General features: G+C 31.8%; 2 protein-coding genes across 4 annotated transcripts in view; one reads left to right on the plus strand and one right to left on the minus strand.

The window, feature by feature from the left end:
* Positions 1 to 2,985: 2,985 nt before the first annotated feature.
* LOC148278952 (protein phosphatase inhibitor 2-like) lies at positions 2,986 to 3,818 on the minus strand. Its single transcript, XM_088230637.1, has one exon. It carries the CDS (start codon positions 3,692 to 3,694, stop codon positions 3,122 to 3,124), a length of 573 nt encoding a protein of 190 aa, XP_088086763.1. The 5' UTR covers positions 3,695 to 3,818; the 3' UTR covers positions 2,986 to 3,121.
* Positions 3,819 to 5,480: 1,662 nt separating this feature from the next.
* Positions 5,481 to 23,416, plus strand: part of Plp (Pericentrin-like protein) — a 55,266-nt gene continuing 37,330 nt past the window's right edge. For all 3 annotated transcript variants that reach the window (XM_088230638.1, XM_088230640.1, XM_088230639.1), the window contains exons 1-6: positions 5,481 to 5,764; positions 6,005 to 7,237; positions 7,518 to 8,170; positions 9,047 to 9,239; positions 9,535 to 9,786; positions 10,585 to 10,710. In XM_088230638.1, the coding sequence (XP_088086764.1) occupies positions 5,720 to 5,764; positions 6,005 to 7,237; positions 7,518 to 8,170; positions 9,047 to 9,239; positions 9,535 to 9,786; positions 10,585 to 10,710 (2,502 nt within the window). In that variant the 5' untranslated portion in view covers positions 5,481 to 5,719. The remainder of the gene's footprint in view (positions 5,765 to 6,004; positions 7,238 to 7,517; positions 8,171 to 9,046; positions 9,240 to 9,534; positions 9,787 to 10,584; positions 10,711 to 23,416) is intronic.

A 23,416-nucleotide genomic window follows, 5' to 3' on the forward strand; every position in this document is an offset into this window, starting at 1 on the left:
AAAATAAAATGACAATCTTGCAGGTGCCTGTTGTATTTTAAGTGATAATTTTAACGCTATTTTTTTATGGCTACGGTCTACATTGAAAGCTGCCACCCCCCCACTTACCCGGATCTGTTTCAAAGGTCTTGTGGCCTCTTTTCAGATTCACCCATTGTAAAAACTAATTTTAAGCTTTAACGAATGGTCAATTTTTTTTAAAAATTAAACAATATATATATTCATCACCACCCCTCCACCGGCCATTCTGTAACAGTTTTTTTTTTAAATTAACATTAGTCGGCCACATGGTGGTTATTGGGTTTGCCTTGCATTTAATAAAGATTAAAACACAATTAATATAAGTCCACCTGATGTTATTTTATCATGCCGTCTGGATTTTTGCCGTGGTGCGAAATAAACCAATCACATGATATCAGGCAGTGAGCTTGTGGTTCGCATGTGTTCAGCGGTCCAGTCTCCCGGTAGCACGTAGTTTTTTTCAACAGAATATCCCAGATTACACGTTTCCTGTAGCTAATCCGGGAGCTAAGTTTAACAACCTTGGCTGCGTACACACAATTAGCCGGCGTAATGAATTATTGTCAGTCATCTTTTGTGAATGAATCACTAAAACTTAGAAGTAAAAAGCAGCTTAAATTGGTGCCTCACTTTTCTGACTGCCCAGCTGTAGCTGCCTGTTGCATAATGATAATATGAGGAAGTTCAGGGCTGTGGGAAATTGGATATAAAAATGTTTTTTTAGGCGCAATAAAAATTAAAACATTAAATGGTACAGCGCAGTTTCCTTAAAATGTATGAAAAAAATGATTTAAAAAAAGGAAATATATATATATATACATCACTAGTTCTTCCAAACAAATTACTGATAGAGTGTGCGATAGATATCTGGTTAACGGGAAGTCAATTCACCAATCTTGAACACAATTGAAAATGTAACGTCAGACGCAGAGTAATTTCAAAATTGCAAACCTTAAAAAATCATAGCGCAGATATGATAAATAAAAAAAATTAAAAAGAATTTTGGCTTAGTTTGATAGTCTATTAACAAATAATAAAAAAAATATTAAAAAAACCACTGAACTTCCTCATTATTCATTAGAATACGCTTTAAAAAAGTTTAGTGAATTATATTCATGGGACAATCAAGAAGCATTATAACAAATTATAGAAAGGTAAGATACTTAGTTTTAAGTTGACCATGTGAAAAATTGTTTCTGGGACTTTCCCTCTAGAATCAAATCGGTGACCTTATGGTTGGTAGTCTAACTGCTAAGGAAAAATCAATCATAATAATTGTTATTTTATTTATATTATCTTAAAGAGCTGGCAGAAGAAAGGCTGACCCGTGTCAAAAGATATCAACAGATGTCAATAAATTAAGTGGCAGTCGTTTAACATATCGCTGCTTAAATTCGAAACTGCCACAAATCGAAAACCCCGAAATTTAGTTTTATTGCAAAAATGAGATTTAAATCGGTCATATTTTTTATAAGAAATATATACTCCCATGGATTTTGCATTATAAATGAGCCAAATCGCACAACAGCCCTTTCTGCATTTTTGGTTTTGGTAGCTAACTTCAGAGCTTTAGGGGCGATAGTTAGCACAAAGCTCCATAATTAGACAGATACAGCTATAAAAAACGCATCTAATGATATTAAAAACATAGATATAAAAAGTAGGATTTTAAAAAAAGCAAAAATCCGTGATAAAAACTTTGATTGGCTCTACTGAAAAAGCCAAATCTCGATTTATGGCTCTTTTAAATCAGCGATATATAATGTGTGGTTGTTCTCTGCAATAAAAGGGATGTTCCTTACGCTCATCATTTGTTTTAAACCAGTGAGTACTATTTACTATCTGTATAAGTTGATGTAAAAGTGCTGAATAGTAGTCACCAATTACATAACAGAATGTAGCAACACTCTTCTTAGTATGTCCATATCTTTGTAGACACTGAAGGGAGTTAATTAAGATTGACAGATGATTCTTCAACAGAGGTGTAGAATGAGTCTGTGAAGGAAATTATGATATTTTTACATGGTGTATATATAATCTGTTATTGGCCGGTTACGTTATAATTTTACACAATGTGTAACACTCACAATTCTTAAATCTATTAATTTTTGTGAAGTCATAGTAAGTAAATGGTTCAGCCTTCACAAAAAGTTCTTTACTTAAGTACTTCACATAAATCAACAGATTGAAGAAATATGGATATTCAAACTATCGGCAGAATGTCAGATTGTACACGATGTTTAAACTTCCACGTTCCCTTCCGTAGAAACATAGATTTTAACACGTTTATATTAATTATGTATCAATTTTTCGGTGATCCCGTGTATGTTGGATTCGTTCCGACGTTTCGGCTACCATTGCAGGGTACACTGTGTGTTTTGTAGAAAAAATATGCATCTATGTACTAGTAGTTTGTACCTTGTTGCAGTCGGCAGTAGCCACATTCCGTGTTATTTCTGTAGTTTGTAGTGGCGGGAACCATGTTCAGTTTAATTTCAGCCCGTCGTCTTTGTTTAGTTATTTGGGTGTTTGTGTATTTCTGTTGCCTCTTTTATTATTCGTGAACTGTAATTTTTAGGTTAATGTAAAATCTTTGGTTCAAAGATCAAAACATGCCCTGTGTCTATCAAGTGTTCCACTATTGCAGATATTTCAGGGTGCCCAAGTTTAGACGCTCTTTTATGTTCGTTAATGCTTTTCTTCGCTGTCCTGTATGTCCAATGGGCACTTTATCACATCCTTAGCAGCTCAGTTTCCAGGGGGTTTTCGTGTTTGGAATTTAATATTTTAGGAAGATGGTTTCTGCAATGGTAGCCAAAACATCGGAACAAATTCAACTTACACGGGGTCACTAAAAGAAGATACATACTGATAACAGCGACCGATGAAATCTGTGCACATATTTATATTCTCTAGTCCATACAGTGTAAGACCAATAAATAAGAGCTGATTCAAAAACATATCTAACAAAGTCATCAACAAATTTATTCGGCAAATATACTATGGTTAAATAAAATATTATTGCATATATTTCATATTTACAAAGAAATTTTTAAATAAGTATGCAGCTTAAATAAATGTATGGCAGTCTAAAGTAAGGTCATGGATTAGATTTTTTAATGTTAAACTGTTTTGGTGTTTGATCACATATTTCTGTAGAAGAACTTTGGGAAGCATTTGTTGAGGCTACATCAGCAGTCTCCATGGAAGCATTTTCACAAGAGCAATCGTCTTCATCTTCATCCTCCATCAATTTTCGAGCCAATTTGATAGCTTGAAATTCATTATAATGTTTCTTACGTTTATCTTGAAATTCTAAACGTATGCGTCTTTCATCTGGCGTTTCGTTATCATCTTCTTCAGAACTGGAGGAATAATCCCTGCGCGGTTTATTCATACCTGCAGCTAATTTGGCAGCGAGGATGTTAGCGTCTATTTCGTCTCTAGTAGGATTTAAATCTGGATCTGAATATTCGGAATAGGGTGTTTTTGGTTCTTCGATTTTCATATGCCCATAATCCTTATCAGGAGGGTGAAGCGTTGCAATTATATTCATTTCATCGAATCTTTGTTCTTTGGGTTTTTTTGAGCATGAAGGATGTTCTTGGCGTTCAACACTACTGGATGATTTAAGAATACTTTTAGACGGACGCTTATTAATGTTCTCTGTCATCTTGTCACGAGAAGAATTTTAATGCCGGTCAAACGTTTTAATAAACAAAATTACCAACCACTCCCAACAACCAAAAGTTTGACGTTAAAGCTGTATAAATCTTTAATCTATGGTTTACGTGCGCAGATTACGAGAAAAGCGTTGATTTTGCGTATTTAAATGGTTAGGTTCATTTACTAAGAACGCTCATCGCATGATTGTGTTCATAATGTTCATTGATCATAATTTTAAATCAACACCTAGTTCATCTAATCGGTGTTAGTAAAATATAACATAACTTTATTTTTTCTCTACACTAATGGTTAATAATCTAATTACATAATCTAATGAAAGTTCTTTTAATGTGTTTACCCATATATAACTACATACAATTCCTTATATTAGCTTCTTAGAGCATATAATGGTCACAAATAGCACTCAGGCTTTTTTAAAGCAGTCAACTGTTGTGTCTTTCTAAATCAAGTTCGCTTTCAAGACATGAACTACTGGTAATCAATAGTTAGCTGGACGTCCATGAATAGAGAGACTGATGCCTTAGGAAGTAGGCCAGCGTAATCAAAGCTTTCAATTGGCATCTGCGGTACGTGATCTTGTCAATAGAATCACCTCCGCTGGTTGACAATAATTAATTATCACCAGAGTTTGTTGCTTTCCTCGTTTTATTTCATAGATCAACTAACAACGAAAATATAAAAAGTAATCAGATGGATGAATTAGAGAAATATGAATACTTTAATTAATCATAATGGTAAAATAATAAATATACTTTTCAAATGATCAGTTAAACCAGCCAATAACAGAAATTTATAATCCATGTAAATACCTAAACTTTCATACACACTTTTCAAAGAGGTTTTTTCTATAACTGTAGGAATATGAGGTTAAAATAATTTAGTTATGGTCCCGTGGCTAGTGTCGTGGACTCACGGATCGAAAATTCGGGGTTCAAACCATTCTATTCTATTCTACCCCAACGTGATTTCCATTTTGATTTACAACTGATTGAAAATAGCTCATAAAATTAAAAATTTCTGGTGAATTATAAAAATGCACGTATTTATTTAAAATATTTTTTTAGTGTATATAAATTCGTTGCGTATAGTAAATATTTACAAAATATAAAACATACAAAAATTTACGCAAGTCGCCAATGGGAAATGAAACTCTATATTTTCAGTAAACAAAATTAAACTCTACTTTCTATTATGATTGTATTACGTAATGTGAAATGTTTCATACATTGCATTTAAATTTTTTAAAAACCATTTAAAAGTTTTTTGCGTATCGAGTTTTGTATAGATTTATTTTTTAACTCGATTATTTTTTTTGTCTTTGTGAAATAACTGTTGGTAGTTAAGTTGTTTTTTTTAAACATTTATTCACCCACAAAGTTAATATTTTATATAGAAACCCCAAAAATGTAATAAAAATACATGTTCAGCAATCGCAAAATGAAAGCATTTGAAATTGTTTGTTTTCCATAAAAATGCGAAAGGCGGTAGTATTTCAAATTTGATTAAAACGTTCAATTAAATAATATGTCAGCAGTAATTAAAATATTTTATGTTTCGCAACTGATGTATTTAAAAATAATTCAATATTAACATACACACTAGAAACATTTTCATAACATTATAACAAACATTCATTTGTAATAATTTGCCTAATTTTTTGCAACACAAGATTTTGTGATTTTTATTATACCATATTATTACCCAAGTAACTACGTAAAATTTTCATGACCACCTATAGATTTTTAGAAGTACATATTTTGTACTCGGATCTCACCTTGCGTGTATAGTCTCTGGATAAGAGTATAGTTTGTGGTATCTGGCTTTGCTTCTTTGAATTTAGTCTGTGTTAGTGTATTACAATATATTATTTGTGTGTGTTACCATCTTTGGTTTTGTTTAGAAATGGCGTCCTGTTTTGAAATCGATGACAGTTCAATTGTTAATAAAAAATAAAGATTATCAGATCAGAATGACAGTTTATTTCGGAAGATCTATTTAGTAAGATTTGCCAATGGAAAACGAAAAACCATATACTGAACCTCCAAGTGAAGATCAGGTAGCACTTAGTGATTTATAATACTTGACCTTTTTGTGTTATTCAATACATTCTACAATCTGCATTTATAGTTATTTTTAGTTTGTGAGTTACGTGTATTATATATTGTTTCCTACCAAAGATTCCCCAATTACTTTACTCCCAATGTTTCAATCAGTAATTATTTTTTTATTTTCTCAAAACTGCTATCATTATTTACATAGTTGCCAAGTTATAAAGGAATAACTCCTTTGTTTCCAGCCTAAGTACACAAATGAAAAGTTCAATAAAATGGATAATATTCATACAATATTTATTAAAAAAGATGACAAAAGTGATCACACAATGCCTATTATTCAAATAGAGAGCATCATTTCTGATCCATGTTCCAAAAGTGGTAAAAATTCCCCTGATAAAAAAACTGCACTGTCTGAGATGGAAGACGTTTCGACTAAAGATTATTCGGAAACTCGCGACGAAAATAACATGAATCAGTTGGATAGTAATAGTATAGTAGAAGACGTGATTACCAATTCGTCACATTTAACAATTCCTAGTTTAAATTTGAATAGTTTATCTAGTGGTAAAACTATGAGTTCCGAAAAAGATTCTCACCAACCTGACAGTGCAATACCAAGTCATAATAGTAATTCCAATGCCGAGTTAGTTATTCTGTCAGAAGATGATGAACTGCCAGATTGTAAAGCACAAAACATTGCAAATGTTTCATTATTACATCCCATAAGTGGTGATGGCTCGAGTATTAGCAGCTCTATACATACTCACATTGGGTCTATAGAGTTTTCTCAATCCATAGAAAGCAGTTTAGCAGAGAGCAATGCCAATCAAGTTTGTTCAACACTTTTGGATAAGGAGAGTACTCTACATTCTCATCGTTTAGGAATATCAGGTTTGTATGTAGAAGAGTCAACAGATCCTCCTTTACAGTCAAACACTGACTTAGAGGAACTGGAAAAGGATATTGCCGGAAAGAGTGGATCGCTGTCATCATCCACAACATCAGAAGATATTATTAAATTAGATATAAGAGGACAAGCAGCTTCCAAAAGAAACTTTCCTTTCAGTAAGATAATTTATTCTAACGTAGAAAGTATTCTCAATCCTGTTAATAGATTTGTGACCATGAATACTATAAATTTTGTGGAAAATAATGAGTTAGATCTATTAGAAGTTCGAAAAGAAGATAACCTCTCAAATTCAAAGAAGATACCATTGAAAGATGCGAGTAGTAATGATAGTGAAAATATCTCAGCTGATGATGAGGATATTCTATGTACTGGAAATGAAGACTTTGAACGTGATTTTGACATGGAAGAGTTGATTGTGAATCAGTCAAGAGACATCTATCAAAACAAGGACAATACAGAAAATGATTTGTTTGATGCGCAAAGTAAACCAACGCTCGAAGGAGAATTTTCAATGAATACAATTACAACAGATTATAAAACATTTCCTGAAGATTTGCATCATAAGGTAAGTAATTTTGATCACCATTTTATTCATCAGAAACTTTTAAGAAGATTTCAAAGTTTATTTTTTGTATTAGGAATATAAAAATTCATCAACTTAATACGTGTTTTTTAAGAAGAGCATTAATGCAAGTAAAATAAAAACCGTAGAAAGATAAATATATTTAAAAAAAAATTATAATGAAATTTTTAAAAATTTAAACAAATAATTAATCCATGTGTAGTTTACTATGTATGTATGTAGGTAAGTTATAAGTTTTCTTTTTTAAAATATTACTTTTCAGTTTCCAGATATTCAAAAATTTCTTTTACAAAAGATTGAAGAACTTAAACTCGCTTCAGAGCAAAGAGAAAGCCTTCAGGTTCAGAATGATTATTTATCATCTGAACTATCTAAATTAAGACAGATTTTAAGTGAAGTATCATCTTCGGGCGTTGAAACAAAAGGACAATTATCTGACTTTGTGAAACATGAAAATTTAATAAATGAAGGCTCATTGAACTACAATAACATTTCTGGTGCATGTCTAAAGTCTGAAGAAACTATGGATTCGGACATAACACAACTATTTTCCCCAAAAGAAACAAATGACAACAGTGCAGGCAATAAAAACATATTGGAAGTCATATTAGAAAAAGATTCACATTCAAAGCTGGATCCTAAAATTATGAGAGAAAAAGTTTTTGCTCACTTGGAAAAAGAAATGCTTACGTTTTTTGATAAAAGTCTCGCGGATATTAATCATTACATCATAAACTTCCCAGAAGATGAAAAGAAAGGTGATTTAAAAATATCCTTTAATGAAGTTCTATCCCACATGAAACCCGATAATCTAGAATTGATAGAATTTTTCAAAGGAGTCGAACAAAAACATAAAAAAGAGGTAGAGAAGTTAAGAACATATTTTGAGGAACGGTGTGCTAAAATGGAGAAAAAGTAAGCTCAATGTTTTTATTAACAAAACATGTAATGCATAAATTATGTTAAATGTAAATTGTTACAATGCATAATTATTAATTTAAAGATTTAACAGTAATAATAATAATAAAAAATCTTTATTAACCAGAATATAGAAAATTATAAATACGAAAAAATAAATATTTTATCTTGAATAAAACAAAGGGTACACACAATTAAATGGCGAACTTATTGCCACTAGCGATTTCTTAGTCAGATAATTAGATTGTGAGGGCAGGTTATTGAATTGCAAATATTGAGGGAATATGTATTTGTATAGATAATTATCCCCGCAACTTTAAATGCCTAGTTTGATAGAAACTGGCATTATGTGTTTATAGGGACCTATTTTTCTAGTAATACGTAATTTCAGAATGATGAAGTTCAGACCTATAGGAAATTTGATATAAACATTATAGCATTAAATTGTACTGCAAAGTTGCTTGAAAATGTATGAGAAAAATGATTTTGATAAAAATGAACTATTTTTTATGACGTCACTAGTTCTTCCGAATCAACCAATGATAAGAGAGTTGCGATAAATTTCTGGTAAGTTAACTGATGAATCAGCAGAGCTCATCGAGAAGAATGGGAAGATAACTTGAGATGTCACGCGTGAAGAAATTTTAAAAATACAAAACATAAAATCATAGCACTGATAATACGATACATAAAAATTAAAAAAAAAAAATGTCTTAGTTTAATAGTCTGTTAACAAATAATAATAAAAAAACCACTGAACTTCCTCATAAGATCGTTAATGAAGAAATAATAAATTATAACAGAGCATTCATAAAATATGTGTTTAATAACAAATTAAAAACAATTATTACATATTCATTGAACTGTTTTCAGTTATTCTGAAGATGTGTTCAGTCAGCATAGTAAAAAGTTGTCATCATCATCATCCACTGACTCATTGGACAATTGTCCCGAAGCTCTTCCCTTTGGCAGTCCATTGCATGGAGCGGGAGACAAAGGATTTGATATTGTGCATCACAAAATAAAAAGAAGTCACAGTGCTGAGTTTCACTTAGGATTGGATGAGGTAACATTTTATATGAATTAAAATTATAATAACCTTGCTTAAATAATATCCTTTTATCTTTCATAGGATAAATGTGCCATTTCCTTTCCTTAAATATTGCTTTGTAATTTTTGAAATAATTATTACTTTTCAGAATATAAATAAATTAAAGTGTATAAATGATAATGGAATAGTTATTATACATAAAATACATGTATATTTTTATTGAAAAACTGTTGTTTTTGTTGGCTTTTTCCTTTGAGTAGAAGTATACCTTTCTAATCTTATTATTATAAATTGTAATGTTTATTTATAGATAACTGTACTTCAGAAGTCGTTACTAACCATGAACAATGAACATCAAGCACAGATGCAAGCACTCAAGTCACAGCACAAAATGGATATGGTAAACATGTCAGAATCCCACGAACTGCATTTTGCTGAAATGGAAGAGAATTACAAGAATCAAATTGCAGAACTTAAAGCGCATTTACAAACTTTGGAAAATACCGATCACGGTGATCTTTTACACTTCGAGCATCGCGATGCCGATTTGGAACTAGAAAAGGTAACTTGATTTTCAACATATTTACTAATGTAGTGTCTAATAACCTGAAAGTATTTAGGTTATAAATATTTAAAAATAAATCTCAATTCAGATTTGAACGGTAGAAGAGTGGCTTTTACAAATTACAAATTTAATTAACTCGTAAAAACAATAACGTAGAGTCTTTTCATGTTTTTTTTATTATTTTTGTTTTTAAATAAGCAAAAAAAATACTTTAATAACGGTTAATTAATTACGATTAATATTTTTTACGTGGGACGTGGGATAAATAGTCAAGAAAGGTTTAAAATATGCATATTTTAGTTATATCATTAGAATCATAAAAATCCTTTCTAAATATATATGATATTTTTAAAGACTTGTGAAAATACCCTATTGGAAGAGGCAAGTACACACAAGATAATAAATAGTAGGTATCTAATACAACACAAATAACTGGTAAATTAATGTTATTGTAAATATATTTTTAAAAATACTTGAAATTTCTCAAATTGTTTTGGCTGATTTATATTATGTACTTTATAAATGAATATTGTCAGATTTATACAAAATTTTAAATCTACAAAAAGGTAGGTTTGAACTGCCTATAATAATAAATGTTTACAAACTTAAAATAAATGTTTACATGGTTCGGATTAATTATGAAAGACTTTTAATTAAATTAATTAAATATTTGTTTGAACTGCTTAAGTAGTAGATTATTACAATGGATAGACAAAGAATCATAATTTGGTCCCAATAATAATAAAATTTATCAGTGTTTATAGCATGAGCTTATTAGGTGTTTATTTTTTTTAGGCATTACTATCAGACATTAATGCAACATCATCCAACTGGCCCTTGGAGTTCATTGGTCTCAAAGGCAAGTTCCAAGCGGAAATGCAAATGACTATTGAAAATTTAAAACTTGCGCACGCTGCCGAGGTAAGTTTTCTTTTAAAATATCAATGTTTTATTATTACCTATTATGACCCTGCGAGGGACTTATATCAATAATATTTTTAAAACTAAAATTGTTAAAGGAATACAAATATTGGTGTTTTTTCTGGGTATTCTTTTTTTAAATAATTTTAGTGTCAATCAAACTTCATTGTTTAGTTTTATTTTCTTTTATTGGCTATTGAGTGTTTTCACTAAAATATCTTAAAGAAAAAACTAAAACTATTCCAAATCGTTTGATTCAAATGATTTATTGACAATTCTTGATGGAATTCCATTGTAATGGTGTAATAACTTATATTTACATAATAAGTTATTAATTAAAAAATACTTGGTTCATTTCCACTTATTTGTTTGACCTATTAGCGCTTTCAGCCTCTATACTTATACAGTGTAATTCACCAGTCTGAAGATGCCCATTAGAGGGTGAATATAAGTTATAAGTTATTACATCATTATTCCAAATCAGTTTTTAGGAATATTCAAGAATGAAGGTACACATTTCTTAAAAAACTCTGACTGTGTTAGGTAGCTATCATTATTATAATTTCCCTATCTGCACCGAGAGGAGCACAGGGTACTGCATTAGTACTCCTACTGCAGCATATCTAGATCATTTTTGATTTTGATGGAAGGTAAGGTGATTAGTCTTACGCTTAAGTGCTGGTCAAGGGACAGTGACATATTGTAGTGTAAAACCACCAACATTTCTCATCCACCTTGCTAGAAATCAAAACAGCGACCTGAAGCACGGTAGGTGAACACGCTAACTACGAAGTGACGTAACATAGTAACGTAACTACAATATATTAAAATTATCTGTACACATAGTTGATGTGTGAAATATTTTGCATTATCTTTCCATCCCCTAAAATAGATGGTTTATTTCATACAATGGACAATATATGCTTTTCTTTATTCGATTTTATGTACGAGTATATCTATAAAGCACAATGTAATGCGATACTAAAAAAATAACCGTTTTTTAGATACATATTTATTAGACCTACGTATTGTCTTGTTATTAAATATACGTAGTAATATGTAGGTCTAATTATAAAAATAAATAAATAATAATCATAGCTGTTAAATAAAAAATGAACATTCTTAGTACTTCGTGATCTAGTGGTTAACGCACTTGTCCACCATAGGAGGATGTCTCAGATTCGATTCTCGGCTTTTTAAAAAAAATATTTTAATTTTATTTTTGTAAATTTATACCAAAAGTAACAAAATCTAGATCGCGCCAAACTAATAATAAATAAAAGTTTATCGGCGCGTTTCTAATAAAGATAACAGGAAATTATCATACATGACATATTGATTTAGAAAGGTGTTTTTATACTGCAGTAAGACATATTCATTGGACTGGCACCCGAAGCGAAATACTGATCATCTTGCCTTCATGTAACAAAAATATAATCAAGATACGCTTCGTTTGGTGTACCGATGCAGTGCCCTATGCACTGTTTGGCATATATTCGAGAATTATAATAAAAGTACTTCCGCTAGTGATGTTTTTACGAATTCAAAAATATTCCACAGTAAAATTAGAATACATTTTTTAAGCAATTTTTTTTTGGTTACATATTTGGTAATGTGGAGTTGTCAATTAATGAGGAACTTCAGCCCTATGAGAAATGGGATACAAAAAATGTTTTCTTGCGCGGGGTAAAAATTAGAGCATTAAATTGCAGCGCAAAGTTTCTTAAAAATGTATGGAAAAAATAATAAAAACGCACTACTTTGAATGACGTCACTGTTTCATGTGAATCAACCTATGATCTGAGAGCTATGGAAGATTTCCGGTCTGCTTGTCTCTTCTGGACCAATGGGAAGAACTGAATGAGAATAAGCGGAAATGAACCTCTGACGTTACACATGGAGTTATTTGAGATATACAAAACTTAAAAGAATTGTAGCGCTGATAATACGATATATAAAAATTTAAAAAATATTTTTTTATTAAAAATAAAAAAGACCACTGAACTTCCTCATTGAAGGCGTCCCTCGAAAAGGGGTCTATATGCAAAATAAATATTTTGCAGGAGAAGTGAAAAACAATCCTCCCTCTTATTTTGTAGGATTTTAGGTAGTTGAAATATTATTTAGAAAAACTATGAATGCATTAAATTATTAACAATTTTTTTTTTATTGAAAAATGTAATCCTTAAATGTTTTGTGTAAAATCGGTTTATTAATTTAAAAAAAAAACCTTATTAAATTAATTTTACTTATCGGTATTGAGCATAATGCTGTGGTTTAATTAAAAGTAAGGACATAATAAGATTTAGATATTTTAAAATGGCCTTTTTTTTTCTAAATCGTGCCGTTAAAAAATAAAGCAAATAAACATTAGATAAAAACAATTATTTTTTAACATATTTTTGATTACAAAAAAAGTTTTATGTAATTGAAATAAAATTACTTTTCAACCATCAGATTTCCCTTTTTGACATTTAGACGAAACTTAGGTATGTACCCTACATTGATGCTCATAAAACCGAAATAATGAAGTAAAACTTGTTTATTAATTTATGGATAATAGATTAAACAAAAAAGTTGAAAAAAGAAAACCGTAAATTTTGTATTTTAAAAAGGAATACAAGCATTAAAAACCACACAAATTTTGTGATATTTTTTAATTCTGGCCTAATTTTTCCTTCTTTAATCGTTTAAAAATAAAGCAGTTAAAATATTTTAGTTCATACCCTTTTTATAGAAATATGTATATTTATATTTTGGAAGTAAGTTTTTAATTTCTATAGCATGTAATTTGAACACAAAAATAATATATTTTTAAATAAATTGAAACTCTATTATAAAACAGAGAAACAAAATTACGCTTATGTTTTAATAACACGTGTACTTTTTATATTCTCTGTTAGTGTTTTTTTGTGTAAAAATATATGATATTTTGAATATACAGCCTAAACCAGAGATGGTAAAAAAAACAGTTATTTTTACGAAGTAATTCTCCAGAAACAGCTGAAACAGTTTCACAAAAGTAAGTTAAACGATATCGATTAATGACAACAAACATTAAGTACACTCGACCGACTTTTGCTTTGCTTGGGGTCAGTCACGATAAGGCAAAAGTGAAATAAAATTAAGGTCCTCGATCGCTGCGACGCGCGCAACATATCAAACACAATACAACGGTCATTTTTAGGGCCTTACAAATATGGTTTACATTTAAACGAGGGTATTTTCTCGGCTATAGTTTCCTCGACATCACTGAGGTCAGGCCCGAAAGCGAACCATTTGTCTTTATTGAGGGCCTAGCACTCGGCTAACAAATACCGGGGTACCTAGCTATATTTATCAATTCATTATTATTATTGATTTATTAAATTCATAACTAGTTTTGTGCATCTGGAACACGTAATATTTTATTATAAGATCGTGTCGGCCTCGTGGTGTAATGGTCAGCGCATTTGCCTACCATGCAAGAGGTCTCGAGTTCGATTCCCGACATGGTTGATATGAAATATTATTTAAAAAGGCGTTTTTACACTAGAATATTTCATAGTCCCTAGACTGGTACCTGAAGCGTAAGACTGATCACCTTACCTTCATGTAACAAAAATGATCAAGATACGCTGCGATTGGTGTACCAATGCAGTGGCCCTCTGCACCATTAGGTGCGGAAAGGGAATGATGTATCTACGTATTTTGATTAAATTTTTGAGCTGAATATCTTTTCTGGGTTTTGTTTCAGCTTAGTACATAGATATAAACTTGCATCTAACAATATTTATTTGGGGCAGTTATAAAGGAAATGAAAAGAAAGCCGGATTAGTGCCAACGCAACATAAATAAAAGAATTAAAAGGTTTAGTTTACTTCTAGTAGAAGAATAACATAACCATATTTTCCTATCAGATAGAAATACCTATAGGACGCCACGTCGTTCTTTTTCCATTTCCAGCAAAAGTACAGTAAAATAAATTATACTGATACTGCAAATTGTTTTTGAAGGATATTGAAATAAAAATAAAATATAACATTTTTATATTTAAAGCACTATTTTATTGTTTATTAATTATAAAATAAAATGATACCTTTATAAAGGAGCATGTAGTACCTCAGAAACCGGTCGGTAATTAAATAATACTGGATGAATGGTTAAAAACAATGTTTTTAAAATTTTAATTTCAAATTTAATAATAAAATAATTTACAACCTGTGTATTAAATAAATGTAAATCACAATGCTTATACATCTATGTATATAAAAGGCAATGTTCGTAAAACACTACTGGACCGATTTACGTGCGGTTTTTAGCAAAATAATGAGCTTTGCGCTGGACATTTTTATAGTTCTTAATATCTTCAATTTAGTAAGTAGAAAAATGTAAGGAACGTAAATATTTTATTCGTCTATCACCAGGGCTGGTATTCTGAACGGAATTGCGCGCGAAGAGATCGCTCTGTTAGCGTGTATTTAGGTACGTACTAAATACATTTTTGCGTTCAGAATACCACCCCAGGGATGCGCAACATTCGTTTTGTGTGGATCCCAATTAGATTATTTCGACTCCAATCCAGTGGAAAACAATATTTTTGGCACAGCGATATAATTTAAAAAGCGAAAATATATATATTACAGATGATAAATGAATAATTTGAACTAAATGGGGATGACGGAGTAATTTTAAGCAACTTAGTGAATCAGAAAAAATAACGGAGTACGAATAGTTCATGTTTTCGATATGGATTAAAGATTTAAGAGTTGCTATGCAATCAACATAGAGCTGAGAAAGGAGTTTAAAAATACCAAATCAATCATCTTGTCCACAAAGGAAGGAAGCACCAATGCCACTATTTGATTTAGAACCATCGGTTCAGTAAATATGTACTTCTGATCGGGCCAATTACAGTAAATAATTTCTGAAAATTCAATATTAATATAATAAATCGATCAGTGAGTAGTTTAAAATTTCGAAAAGCCAAGATCGAAATAAATTTCCACGTTTGAGAAAAAAAACAAAAATATATGGATAATAATAAATTGGTAAAGCATGATATCGAAAAATATTTGTAGTGAAATAGTAAAAACGCTCGTGACTAATCGAAAGAGCAGGGGGATTTTCGTTACGCCAAAGATAATAATTATTAATTTAAATAAAATGAAGATATTGTACTTTAGACAGAACAGGATGATTTTGAAAACGGATGTGTTTGATGAAGAACGAATCCGTTTGTTGTTGTCTTCTAATGTGAAGGGGGGGAGTCAACATTTTCAACCGAGTAGATTTCATACAGCCAGAAATAAGACGAAGGGATTTACATAGCATTTTATCAAGTTTAGAAGACAAATGTTTAGGTAGTGGTTCGAGCAAGAATGAAGCATAATCCAAGTGTGATCTTATTAGAGCGTTGTAAAGGAGTTTTGGGGATGAAATCCCCACGAAACGCCAGCTGTGGACTTTAAAATATTGAAGCTTTTATTACATTTCGAGATAATAAGCTGAATGTGAGTATGCCAAGCTAATTTAGAATCAAAATGAACGTCCAAAAATATAATTTCGTTGCTAAATCCAATGGCTAAGTTTTTAATATAAAGATTGGGAGGGAAACATATGACTTTTTTTCGCGAAGACCATAATTTTACATATTTTATCAGAGGCCAAAATAAGTTTATTTTTTGTTTTCCAGAAATCAAACAGATCAAGCGACAATATCATTTGGTTCAACAGAAAAGGAAGTTCTTTACCTGGAATATAAATTTTGAAATCATCTGCAAATTGTAAAAAATTACAGGATTGTCTAAGACAGTGAAAAAGATCATGGGTATAAATATAAAAAAGAAGAGAACTCAAGGGACTACCTCGAGGAATCCCTTTCCAAATGGATCTAGATCTCATTATGAGGCGGTTGACCAAAATATTAACGGTTCTATTAAGAAAAATATTATTTACAAAATTTACAATTTTTGAGGGGACATTCGGAGAAGAGAGTTTTTTTAATGAGAATCGGAATTTTGACGTTGTATGCTCCTTTGATGTCCAGAAAGGAAGCTATTAGAATTTAAACTTAAAGCTTAAAGCGATTTAGATGTCTGTAACAAAAACAGAAAGATTGTCACGCGTTTCCTTTCCTCTCCCGTATTCAAATTGAACATTTGAACAAATCTTATTACTTTCAACAAACCAATCAAGCCGATTTTTAATTAGATGTTCCATAATTTTTTGAAAACAGGATGATAATGCAATAGGTTTATATGAGGAGCCAATATGCGAGTTTTTGCCAACTTTGAAAATGGGAATGAGATACTTGAGCACTTTCCAGGAGTCTGGAATTCAACCTGAATCGAAAATTTGATTATAAATATTTAAATTAAAATTACGAAATACAGTATTTGTACATTTTATAAGGGAATAGGGAATGATATCGTGACCGGGAGCAGGGTCATTTAAATTAAGGAGAACCCTTTCCAGTTCAGTGGAAGAAAAGGGAGCATTAAGCGGAGCATATTAATAAGAAACGTATCGATATTGGGACAGTAAAAAGGAACCAGTTTATTAAGAAAGTCGTCCAACCAAAGTGTTACCGGCACAAGTTCAATTAGAGGATTATTAGAACCCCTAAATTTTCGTATCGTCGTCCATACTGATTTTAGTGTGCTCGAAGTGGAAAGTCGTTCGCAAAATTGGGACCATCCGTGTCTTTTTTTACTTCTTAACAACCGTCCGGTCTCAGTCTGAACCTGTTTTCATTTTCAAAAGTTTTCCAAATTCATATGTTTACAATAAGATTTGCAAGCTAATTTTCTTTTAGACATTGCTTTAGTACATTCGAAGTCCCACCATGGGGGAGACGAAAAGTGACTATTAATATTTTTAGAAAAAGGAATATTTTTTTTGGCAGTTTCATGGAAAATTTAAAGCATATTTACCCAAGAACTTTTACAATTTTCAGGGATAACCTGAGAAAATTTGGAGGTTTCCTCTTCAAGAAGCATTTTAAATGCAATTGGGTTACGTTTTGGTGAATTTAATTTGTATTTTGGTCTTGAATTATTGGAATATACTGCAAAAACGTCTGATAAAGATATTACAATTGGAAGATGGTCAACTGCCATGTGAATCCGATAAAACCTCTCATGAAAAATAATAGGCTAAACCAAGTGAGAAGAAAGAGAGGTCCAGAGCATTGCGGGTATGGTTTGGAAGAGGAATGCGTATCGGAGACGCATCATTCAAAACACATCAATTAAATTCATCAAAAAAATGAGTTAGTCAACTTACCGGATTTGTCGTCTTTTACGCAGCCCCATATAGTGGAGCGAGCGTTGAAATCGCCCTAGATTTAAATAGGATTAGGAAGAAAGAATAAAAGTTTGACCACCATTGAATATTAAACAGAGAATTTGGGGAGGTATGGGATGAAACGAATGTAATATTGTCAATCCTAACTGCGCATGCGCATACTTGAGTGAGATTAACAGAAGGGGTGACCGGTATGCGCTCGAAAGAAATGGAATTTTCCACAAAGATAGCGCAGCCATCGCCTCCACCAGAGCGGTCACATCTAATACACGAGTACCCACCCAATCTGAAAACCAGATCGGATTTGAACCATGTCTCACTAATGGCAGCACCCGATATTGAAAATGAAGTTAATAAATGGAAAAGATTTATATAATTGGATACGGCACTTCTGCTGTTCCATTGAAGAATACGAGCCATTGTTAAAAGCTTGAAGTAAATTATTTATTAAATTGGCAGCGCTGGACGGTATTTTATTAGACATAATAATGAGGTTTAGTAAAGTTTTGATAAGTTTTTGGGGATTATCAACGCTTTTATTATTGGAAAATGCAACACAATAAGAATGGTCAGAATCAGTGTTATTACCGTTTGGAGAGATTAATAGTGATTTAAGTAAATCTTTAATTAAAATGAGATTTTCAGGACTTTTTGGAGTACGGTAGGTGAAAACAGTTTTTTTTACAGGAAGTGGAAGGCGAAGTATTACTACCGAAAATTACATTAGCCGGGCGAGAGAAAGAGGGGGAAAGAGGGGGAAGGAAGGGAAGAAGCCTTTTCAGCAAAGGAAGGTTTGGCAGGAGGAACAATCGTAGCTGCCTTAAAATACGAAATATTATCCGCAACCATATGGTGTTTGATACTTTTTTGTCAATAATATTTTAGACATTAAGTATTAATAGCAATGTGAGAACCTTTGCAGTTAACACATTTAGGAGGTTTGTCAGATAGGCAGGATTCACCTAAATGATTCTCAGAACATTTGAAACAACGGGACAGTGGTCTGCATACCGTTTTGCTGTGATCAAAGCGGCAGCACTGGAAGCATAAAATCGTGGGGAAGATGTATTTTTCTACAGGAATAGAATTGTAGTGGATGTAAACAGGAGGGAGTAAGGACTGACCTTCAAAATATATAATTACTGGCTGAGAAGGTTTCCAAATTACATACCCAGATTTTGTATCTTTATAATTTAGTCGCCGGACTTTAAAAAGTTTTACGTATATTTCCGGAACCCAACATTCAGAGATTTATTTTATGAGATAAAGTCATCATCCGACATTTCAGTCGGAACTCCTTCAATTAAACCCAAACGAGTAATTTAGTAGGAGGGGATTAACGCCTTAAAATGGTAGTTCGTAATAGTCGCGAGAATTTGAAAAGTCGTTGACAGATTTGAAATCCTTAAATTCAACGGAGATTCGAAATTTGCCAAGAAAATTTACCCCTCCGGGTAAAATGTTTTTGAAGTTGTGTCGGGACAGAAAGTTATCGAAAGAGATAGGATGCATCGGTAAAGATGTTTTGGAGATGGACTATGAAAGTACCACAGTCGGGAGGTTTGTAGCTAGCCTCTGGGACTACGATTTTTGTTTTTTTAAGTGAAAGATTGTTGTCCACATCACGTCTCTTTCGCGCGCCAGCATAATCATGATCGTCTACTGGTGCGGGAGACGGCCTCGCAGCCGTCTCCGCGGGATCCTCCGTTATGGGCCTGCAAGCCTTAAGCGGGAGGAAAAAACAATTACCTAACAATTAAAAGAAAACACCCGGCAAATAGAAAAATTAAAAAGGCGGGAAATTAAGTAAGGAAAATAAGAAGAAAAATTTCCATCAAAATATTTTTTTAAATTACAGAAAGCACAAGAGAAGCAGTAAAAACAGACCTTGTTCAGACGGTTGCTAAGCAGCGGAAAAAAACGTGCACCCCTGGTGAGAAGAACAGAGTTCGAAATTTGCAAAAAGAATTCTGTATTTGAAAATGAATTATTTAAGGTTCTGGAATTCAACCATAAACAAGTACTTAGGTACCTACTTACCAATGAAAAGATTCACCATCTTTTTACGTTTATCCTAACGGTTTTTACACTCTTTCACGACACAATCAGGCATTTTGGTTTCGAATTAAATATCAAATTCACGTAAAAATCCAGCTGGCGGTTAAAGAATGACCAAATACGTGTTGGGCATGACTGAGTTAGGGCGTGAGTTAAGTGTAATAATTTTAAAGGGCTCAGGGTGATTCGATATGTGTTTTAATAGATCAATGGTTTTATTTAAGAAAACCACACCTGTTTTTATTTAGCAAAATTTTTATCTTAATAGGAAACGGAATCTGACATTTCTTCAAACAAACGTATTCTCGTATTTTCTCCCTGGATTATTGCACTATACAGTGTTTTTTTTCATACACTAGATATTTACCATTGGCGTGTTCCTGTCGTTTTGTTTTTTGATAAATTATTTACAGTGGGAACTAGGACCATCCAAAAACCCGTAAAAATGGCCTGATTTATTCGCTGTCTTCGGGTGCACGGTTTACGAATATGTTCACTCTTTTTGAAAAACGCAGAACTTACCAACACTAAAAAACTAGATACTCTGTTAAAAAAAACAAAATCGGCACGGTTTTGGAATGCGAAAAACGGGGCAACGAAACGTCAATTTAGTATGTTTGAGTTAGGCATAAAAAGTCCGACATGCAGTTGTCTTTTTCTCCCGGGGGTATCGGGGAGGCATCTGCAAGACAGTGACTGAAAAACAATGTTCGAATACCTATTTATGAAAATTCCCCGTCACCGCATATCCTCACAATTTATGTAATCCGAAACACAAAAATAATATTGCGTATGTGCAAATCTAATTTGAACTAAATAAAATAATTGATATCAAAGTTCCGATAGTGTTAATTTCATATATATGCGAGTATATATTCAAATGTAGCAATAGCAAAGGATTGCCGGGTTCAGCTCGTTATGACGTAAAATATTGGCGGCGATCGACGTTTCAATAATAATGATTTCTTATAATCTTCCCTATTATAAAAAAGAGGGATACCATTGTAGTCAACTATTCTATTTTAATCATGTAATTAAGAATAGTCTAATATTTCGTGATTATTTTGAACTAAAGGGGGACTGAGGACAAATCAAAATGTATTTATTTTCGCCTATCAAATTTTTAAAGAGACCCAAATTATTATGTTACCATGACCAATTTATTTACTTCAGCAATATAATTTGGGATTCACCCTTCTTGTTATCGTAGCTGTATATTCTATATCCTAATTTTGGATTCGTATTATTACTTGTGTATGTTCGCCGCGAGTCCCGAGTTATTACATTACATTAAGCGCTTGTTCACAGTTTACGAAACGCCGAGTTAACCTTTCGTTTACACATTACAATAATGATCTTATTTTGCTGTTTAGGTTCTTTTGTATGTGTTTGTAAATATTGTATTCATATTCTAGAGGGGGTATTCAGTGTTCATTACTCTCTGGCGCGTGCATTCTGCCGATCAGTGCAATCATTATATAACTCGATTCTAATTTAATTTGAACTTGATGAAGTCTTTTTTCACTACCGCAGCTACGCCACTAAGTTACCGACTATCCGACCACACGAACAGCTGAGGCGTGAGCAGGATAGGGAAATTCTTGTTGGAATTTGATATTGACATTTCCTATAGTATAAATAATAATCTCAGTGGGATGTAGTTGAGATTTCAAGGAAAAACAAGGATGAAAGTATGCTGAATGCTGTCGTGTCTGCATGACTAAACGTAACGAAGACTTGAAGATAGACGGGTCAAAAGTCGGGATAATCGGCGCGCGTACACGAGATGTATGTAGAGGAATCGAGGTCTGTATAATAATATAGAGTGATATGGCGTTCTATCCTCTCTGCTTGCGCCTACGGGAAAACGGCGTGAATTGGAATAATTCTTAAATCCCACAACGCGCTACAAGTATTTAACAAAAAAAATAAGTAAATGGAAATTAAAAACATCAAGTCTGTTTTTAGGTTTCTTTATCATACTTGATACGAGTATTTTGCTCGTTCGTTCAGCTCTAAATTTGCGTCACCAATGACGATGGCGACACTGTTTTCTAAGAACTATAATGTTATTTCAATGAAAACGTATTTTTTATTAAATGCATATATTGGACAAGTACATTAATTTAAACCATTTTACAGGAGGCCTACGAATTTCGATTGCTAAGTACATGTTTACTAAACAAAAAAGTTAGAAAATATGCATACATTATCGGATCAATCCACCCATCCTTAGAATATTTTACGACAGAAAGTACGCCACTTTTCTCTAGTTACATTACGGCATTTATAAAAAAAAACTATTCATTGTAAGATTCACTGTAGAGCGAAGATTAAAACAATTTTATAATTTTATAAAGACTAAAAAAGTACTTCACGGCACTAAAATTTTTAATATCGTTTTTAGTTCCGTATTTTTTATATGAATAAGAACAAATAATCATTAAAAAAACTCACACTTACTTTTTTTGCTGTTTTTTTAAAATCTTTTTTAACGTTTTTTAAACGTTTACGTAAACCTTGACAAAGAAGCTTGTTTGCTTTGAAACCGGTCGGTGAAAAATAAAAATTAGTGGTTAAAAACAAGGTTGTTTTATTTATTTTATTATAATGAATAACCACAAAGTTAGTGCTTCAAATATAAACTTTTTTAATATAATTATTTTATTCCCATTTTCTATTGCTTTTTTCAACAATGTACAATTCTGAAATGATAGTAATGTCGAGTACATAAAAATTATCTCATCTTAAGTATCCTCAAGTGACAAACTATCAGTATATTCAATACACGAATTTAAATATCGCAAGATGATCGCAAGCTTCCGAAATATACGGCACTGATCTTTTTAGAAAGAAAAAACAATTTTCGTTGTTATTTTTCTGATAATAAAGAAAAAGATAATACATATATATATGGTAGTGCTAAACTTATGACTGTTTTAAAAGTGTTTGAAATTTGTTAGCTTACGTTTGCAAATTGAAAAAAAGTGTTGTTGTGTTTTGTAAAAATATTTTGATTTTGGAGCCATGAAAAAAAAATCGTGAATGTGATGGGTTTGGGGTAGTGCGGGATTTAAATCTCGAACTCCTAGGCCGCGATTACACACGCTATCTTCATCGGTACAGATCGAGGCGGTATTCATCAAAAACGATATTTATGTACGACAATGTGTATATTTGTATGAAAATTTAAAGTATCTTCGTCGGTAACCTCTAATTGAACATGTTTAGAAAAAAATAATTGCATACATATTTAATTTTTCATACTGAAAACATAATTTTACTTTGTAAATTAAATTGAAGAAAAATGTTAGCTGTGAGTTTGCGTAGTTATAGGTATAATTAATTTTATCCTTAGTAA

The sequence above is a fragment of the Micrasema longulum genome, unplaced genomic scaffold (assembly GCF_059751315.1).
Source record: "Micrasema longulum isolate JH-2025_06_02 unplaced genomic scaffold, ASM5975131v1 h1tg000802l, whole genome shotgun sequence".
Lineage (NCBI taxonomy): Eukaryota > Metazoa > Arthropoda > Insecta > Trichoptera > Brachycentridae > Micrasema > Micrasema longulum.

Excerpts from the sequence above, each read along its gene's own strand:
- LOC148278952 (XM_088230637.1), bottom strand. The coding sequence starts at position 3,694 with ATGACAGAGAACATTAATAAGCGTCCGTCTAAAAGTATTCTTAAATCA.